Source organism: Pholcus phalangioides, unplaced genomic scaffold (genome assembly GCF_987345545.1).
Source record: "Pholcus phalangioides strain wild (caught in Gottingen) unplaced genomic scaffold, Ppha-v1.0 ptg000005l_1, whole genome shotgun sequence".
NCBI classification, from domain to species: Eukaryota; Metazoa; Arthropoda; class Arachnida; order Araneae; family Pholcidae; genus Pholcus; species Pholcus phalangioides.
In genome coordinates this window covers 920,670-927,717 of record NW_028301598.1, presented here as the reverse complement: position 1 = coordinate 927,717, position 7,048 = coordinate 920,670, and the positions used below count along the sequence as shown (strand labels likewise).

Genomic DNA, 7,048 nt, shown 5'->3' with positions numbered 1-7,048 from the left:
AAAAAAACCACCATTTTAATGCTACACAAACCACTCCTATTCATATTTTATGACCTCTTGGTCAGTGTACTTTATACATTAATGTAATGTACTTTCTTCATAAATGTGTACATAATGTAAATGTTTGTTATGTAATGTAGGTTTTAAAATTTTTTTACAGAAAAGAAATATTGTTACGAAAATTATGTGAATAGTTCTTGTTTATCATTCATCATGTCATTTTTCGCCTGTAAATAGTCATTATCTTATGTAAAAATGAAATTAACTCGTTTCTCTTTAAATTACCAAATTGGCAAGGAACTTGGAGAAGTTTGGCGACAGCCCGGTGATTTGGCGACGTCATGGCGCCAAGAGACCAGGCAGGATAGTAGAGATTCTACTTCAAACTCGTACCGATTACGGAACTTTGCTCCGAGAAACTCTCAACAGAAAAATGCATCCTGTGTTGTTTTTGCAAAAGTCAATGAAAAGTCTAAAAAAGTATAACCATGTTTTTTTAGCAGCCGTTGCAAAGAATCAATTTCTGATAGTATTTGTTCCATGAAGATCTGCGTACAAACCATTGGGATCAGAATCCATGTCGATATGAAAAGCTTTCCCGTTATTCTAAGTCTGACATATTTTCATTACTGAATCGAGACGCCATCTGTGGATTAGTTTATCGGTAAGAGATCAGTTCATAAATTTAATGTGGTTTTGCATTCGCTAATGTTTTCTGGTGTTCGCTCGATAATTGGTGTATTTCATTTTAATCCGAAACGTTTTTTCCTCTTGGTGTTTGAAACTTGGTGTAGCAGATATTGATTTGATTAGTGTCTTCCAAACGTGTTCGTCTCATCGCCACCATTTTATATACGGGACCAGGAGGGTCCCAGAACTCTTCCGCCAAAGTGAGAGGAGTGGTATAGTGTACGTCAAGGCAAACAATTTTGGAAATGAAACTCGGGATCGCAACCCAATTATTAGGGGGATACATGCATCACCTATACTTTATGATGCCGCCAAGATATGGCAACCTTGATCACATCACAGGGAAATTTTATGCATGGTGTGAGAGGGTCGGGGGAATAAAAAACTTTCTTTCTAGTCATAAGATATTATGTGGAGGGGGAAAAATTACATAATTTTCCTTTTCCTCTCTCCCTCTCTCATAACGTAATTATGCGCGCGCGTGTGTGTATATATTGTTTATAATTTGTGTTAATTGCATTTTTAATTGGGTTGCTGTATTTTGAAATATATGACATCCATATTTGTTATGGGCATCGTTTTCTCAGCCACCTCGTTGGGCATTTTGCCTGTTGTGGCGTTGTATTTGTATTAGTGTGTGTGTGTGTGTGTGGGGGGGGGGGGGAGTATTTTTCTTCCCTTTCAATCGCAGGGTTACTTTAAGACCTTTTCTTGTCCCGTTTTTGGCTTTGGTGGCTTATAGGATTTCATACCCTTTAACTGGTGAAAACTATGCGCTCTAGTGGAAATATTATTAAAAATACTATTCAACCACTGATTTATTTCAAACTGTTTTTACACATATTTTTGATTCTATAAGCTACCATATGTTAGTATAAAATTTCTAGGTATTTAATAGAAATTTCCAGACACACCCATCCTCCGGGAAGGCTTCGATATCTCGCTGAGATGGGAAGCGGGCTGTGCTTGGTCTTCAAATATCCAAACTATAAAATTTCACACATCTCTTCTAATACTTAATTTTTTGCAAATTCTCAAAAAAACCCCATTAAAAAACAGTTTGCTCGCAAAATAAAATAGCATGAAATCGATATAAATGAAGAAAAATCGATTGAAATAAAGGAAACTGTTCAGTTCATGAAGTGAAGAAAAAGATTGAAATTTCACATTCACTTAATCTCATTTAAAATTTAATTTTAAATTTAAAAAATTAAAAAAAATGATATTTATAATGTAATTTCAGAAAATATTCAGTCAATGAAATCTCAATCTTTTGTTTCATTTGATGAATTGAACAGTTTCTTTTATATATTTTGAATTGATTTGTATTCAGTTACTTGATGTCATGGTATTCTATAATGCACGCAAGCTCTTTTTAATGGCATAAGGATAGCGTATCGAATAGAAATTATATGTAAAAATTGCATATAAATCAATGGTTAATTAGTATTTTTAATGATATTTCTACTATAGCAGGGGTGGTGAATTTCTTTCTGTTCGCGGGCCAACATAATGGTCAGCTATAGCGTCGCGGACCGCATCAGTGGTGCAACCTCGGTGTATAAGCCGCTCCATTATTAATTGAATTAACTAGTTAGTTATTGAATTAATTTCGTCATTAGAAATAAAGAAGTTTTTAAGCAGTTTGTGTTAATCAAGAAATCTGCTGTTGGAACCGACAGTTCAAATAATGATCGCCAATTTAATTTTTTCACGGTACTTTTAATAACTTCCCGGGCCGCATGTGGTCCGCGGGCCAGCTGTTGGCGACCCCTGTACTATAGCATAGCTTTCACCATAGAATCCAAGAATCTGGAGTAAAAATTGTTATCATAGCATCAACCACAGATAATCAGTCCGTAATAGTAATAGTCGTTATGTAAATAATCAAAGACTAATTCTGTCTTGCATGTGATAGAATCTGGAATTGAGTTTATCCAATCCAGAATATACCAATCTCATCAATCAAGCTGTAATAAGATATAAATAGACGTGTACATGGCCGACATCCCCATTTCATTCACACCCGCCAGAAAAGGATGAAACAGTTGACACTTGTCTTCTTGGGCGTAAATTATATCGATTATTAGGTGTCGGTGAAACAACCGATGCTTTTCTTCTAGGACTTAAGTTATACTTTTAAATAGGTAACCGTGTTACCTCTCTTGTTGGCTCATAAGACGGGTCCTCCGAGCGCGAATGTCGTCCCCTTGATCCCGCAGCTTGCGTCTTATTGTGGAGTAGATGTAAGTTACAGTCCAGGAATCGAATCAACTTCTGTAAATGTTGAAAGTTCAGAGAACTGTCTAGAATTCTTTTCTTCCAAGCCAGCATTCTGGATTCTGGCAGTTGGCCAAAGTGGAAGTCTCTCGTCTGGGAACACGTGGTGATGTAGTGTCATAGGGAACCATTTGAACCGCACATGCATACACTTTTACTAGAACGTTTAAAACGCAGAAGATACACCGGAAAAGGGCCGTGCTCTGTGATAGCGATTGTTTTCTCTCTAGGCCATACGTTCAAACACCAATGAACGAACTCGTCGTAGCATCTTTTTAGGCGTCCTTCGCTGCACATGTATTCCAATTGGTCTGTCACTCCTGCAACACGTCCTCTCTAAGAACCCGATGGATCAAACTCCTTGGTCAAAGGTGGTCGTCTTGAGACCACAGGAAAAACAACTTCAGCCGACCTCCACTGCTGTGGAGTTCGAACCCAGGACCTCGTGATGCGAGTCCGTCACTATGACCGCTCAACCAACACAACTACTATGGGACACCCTATAAGTGATCTCAGCCAGCACTACGTTAGAAGTAGTGCGTGCACTTTAGTGTTTACTGGTAAGCACTACGTTAGAAGTAGTGCGTGCACTTTAGTGTTTACTGGTAAGCACTACGTTAGAAGTAGTGCGTGCACTTTAGTGTTTACTGGTAAGCACTACGTTGGAACTAATTAATTGGCGTTGCAGAGGGACTGCTACTAAACCAAACAGGCACCTCGTCCATATTCCTCTTTGGAAATTCCAAGGAACTGGTACATGTGGGAATATACGTGTACGTGTAGTGAACCTAACGCGAAGTTTGTTTCTTGTAATACGTGTAGAGAAGCTAACATAAAGTTTGTTTCTCTGTAATGTTTGTTATGTGTAGTGCTGTCATCTACCATGAATTTTTCTAACTATGAGCGAAGTGTAATGATTGAATAATTGTATCGCTGTGGGCTGTTGTTCTCGGTGGCGAGACTTTTCCACAGGGAGATCGGCTCGCATTCGCGCCTCGAAGTTGCAAAGCAACTGGGGTTGAATTTTTAGATAAGGTTTTGATGTTGTCAGTTATATACAGGGAATATTGGATGCGAACTATGAGGTCCAGGCCCAACAGTTCTCGCCGTTAGACGATTACTTGAGTGTGTGGTAATCGTGCTCTTATCGTAGGCGAAATTATGTACAAATATTGACCTCGGAGGCGTTAGAAAATTTCACGTATTCCTCTCCCGACTATAACCAAGACCGTCATAACAGAGCCCGGGCATGGGGATGTTGTCCCCCTCCCTTTTGCTGTGAAAGTGCCTCCTATACATTCACATACTTACTTTGAAGATCATAGCATCAAATCTAACTATCATGAACTCTCCCCCCCCTTTCCCCACATTCACTTGAGGTCCGGGTGGTACCCATGCATTAAGGCCTCTGACTATATGAAACAAAGAAGATTCTTGTCGTTTTACATCGTCGGAAACACAATATGTGCAGTGAATGTCATCAGCACCTACGATATTTTCCCAACTTGCCTTCAGCTGCCAACGTTATCTATAGCTAGATGTAGTTGTAAGAGGATTTCACCAGGCGCAGATCCAGATTGGATGATCAATCTTATCAATAGCCGAATAATGGGAAAAACTCGCCAGTCCTGTAAAATAGGGGGGGGGGGGGGTACGATCCATCGAACCTAAACAATAAGTCACGCCTCCCAATAAATCGTCGCCTGAGCTGCACAAAACCCTGGCGGTAGAAATCGTTTGTTCTGGACACAAGCGAGTAAGCCTATGTAGACGCGCCTTATTTAGCATCTTTTCTGTTTATCTTCTTATTCTGTAGGATATGTATTCAACGATCACTAATATTTTTGTTCTTTTGCTCGAGGTTCGAGAATCGGGATGAGTGAAAACGATAAAGATCCCGAATCACGGCCGCTCTTGGATCCGAGCCCCGAATCTTCTCCAATTGGCACGGGGAAAGGACGAGCAGAAATGCAAAGTCCTGGTATCGCTCCAGAACCTGAAACGTCTACCACGAAACATAAGAATGAAGAGAATCACGTGCCCGTCCCGGAACCTGAAGCGAGTGGCATGAAACAAAATAGCGTTAGGCGCGAGCAAACTTCCAATCCCATACTCATCGAAGAAGACAGTTCGAAATCACAAGAAACGCCTTCGACTTCTTTGGAGCCTGAAGCGACTGACGTTAACGAAAATGGTGCCAAGTCAACATCGCCAAGATCCGGATCGTCCCCGGAAACAGTCCAAACCAACGTCAGTGAAAAAAGTGATGATGAATCCGACGATGTCCCCACGCCATTCATTGCGGCAGAGCAGAATGTAAATGAACTGTATGGGATGGGTTCGGATTTGTCACGCAGAGGCGAGGACCTCGCAAGGCGTTTGAAATACATGCAAGTCTACCTCGGAGAACTAGGCGTCAAATGCCGCGAGAACGTTTCCGAGAGCGGTAGTGACATCTCCATCCGAATATCAGATTTCCAAAGGAAAGTGTCGACACTCATGGAGGAGGTGTCGAGGATAAACGACGTCATTCGGGAGAAAAACCGTTTGGCAGCGGAACTGAAACGGCGGCACACCGAGCAGGTCATTCGATTGAAAGAAGGCAATCTCGAGGAACGTTCCAGATCCGTTCCCAACACCTTTGGGATGCCACCAGTCTCTACGGTGTCCACACTGACCACAGGAGAAAGTCCTATTCAAACGCAACAGGAAACTTCAGCAAATACTACGCAACCTATTTCAACGGAGAAACCCGTGGATTCCAGCACAGTTCCCAACAGGGATGAACGAGATATAGTCACCGGTGAAGAATGCCGTGAGGACGTTATTGAGGATGAGATCCCGGTGATTACTCTGGATTACGAGTCTCCAAACAAATCAGAAGAACCCAAAGTTGTCTCGGCTGGAGCTCCAATGATGCAGGAACCGCCAAGGACGAAGCCGGCTGACCAAACGAATGCCATAAGGGGAACGTCAGAAGGCCATAATCAATCTTTTTCTCGAGAGGAGAATCAGAATCCCGATGAACAAGGAGCACCGAAGAACTCTGCGGAGAACAGCCCCGAGCAGCGTCACTCAAAATGACAGCTTCATGTCAGGGAACGAACACTCATGACCGTACGAATGGATATGCCTCAGCCATTTCCGCATAAAAAAACTTATTGATAGGTTTATTATATAAAGCACTTATTTTTCACCGTTGAAATATGTCAATAAAATGAGTGAATCCTATGTTAAATTATCACATTATCTTTTTCTGTTGAAAGATTGTTTTATCAGAGGTATATACAGGGCAACGGAAAGGGTGGGGGAGGGAGCATGGGAAGCAGCAATTAAGAAAAGGAGCAGGGTGGAATACTGAAATTCAGAAAATGACGTAGGAAGAGGAGGGGGAGACAGAAATTCAGGAAAGGGCAATAGAAAGCCATAAAAATTCGGGAATGGACAAAGGAAGGAGGAGTGAAATTCAGGAAAGTACGAATACAGAAGATCGGGAAAGAATATCGGAGGGGGAATGACACAAATTTAGGAAAGGTAAGAGGGGGGAGTTTGGGAAAGAACGAGAAGGGCAGAAACTTAGGTAAGGGTGAAGGAAGTAAGGGCAAAAACTGGGAAAAGGGCAAAGGAAGGAGGGACAGAAAGTCAGAAAAGGGCAAAGAAGGAAATCGACAGATACTCAGGAAAGGACAAAGGAAGTAAGGGAAGAAACTCAAGAAAGGGCAAAGGAAAGAGGGCAAAAACACGGAAACAGACAAAGGAAGAAGAGGAAGAAACTTAGAAAAGAGCAAAGGAATGAGGGACAGAAACATAGGAGAAGGCAAGGGAAAAAGAGTAGAAAATCAGGAAAGGGCAAAGGAATTAAGGAGGAATTAACTCAGGAAAAGCCAAAAGAAGGAGTCACGGTAACACAAAAAAGCAAATGAAGGAATCAATAACACAGGATAGGGCTAAGGAAAAAGAGGGAACAGAAACTCACACAGGGAAGGGCAAAGAAAGGAGTGGTCAGAAACACAGGGAAGGGCAAAGGAAGGAGGGGGAACAAAAACTCAGGAGTTAGAGCAAAGAAAGGAATGAAGGA

The 7,048-nt window shown here is 41.4% G+C and overlaps 1 protein-coding gene across 1 annotated transcript; it reads left to right on the top strand.

Moving 5' to 3' along the window:
* Positions 1 to 520: 520 nt before the first annotated feature.
* LOC149085703 (uncharacterized) lies at positions 521 to 6,200 on the top strand. Its single transcript, XM_089232372.1, has 2 exons — positions 521 to 664; positions 4,832 to 6,200. The coding sequence occupies exon 2, from the start codon at positions 4,846 to 4,848 to the stop codon at positions 6,052 to 6,054; it is 1,209 nt and encodes a 402-aa protein (XP_089088498.1). The 5' UTR covers positions 521 to 664; positions 4,832 to 4,845; the 3' UTR covers positions 6,055 to 6,200.
* Positions 6,201 to 7,048: the final 848 nt, after the last annotated feature.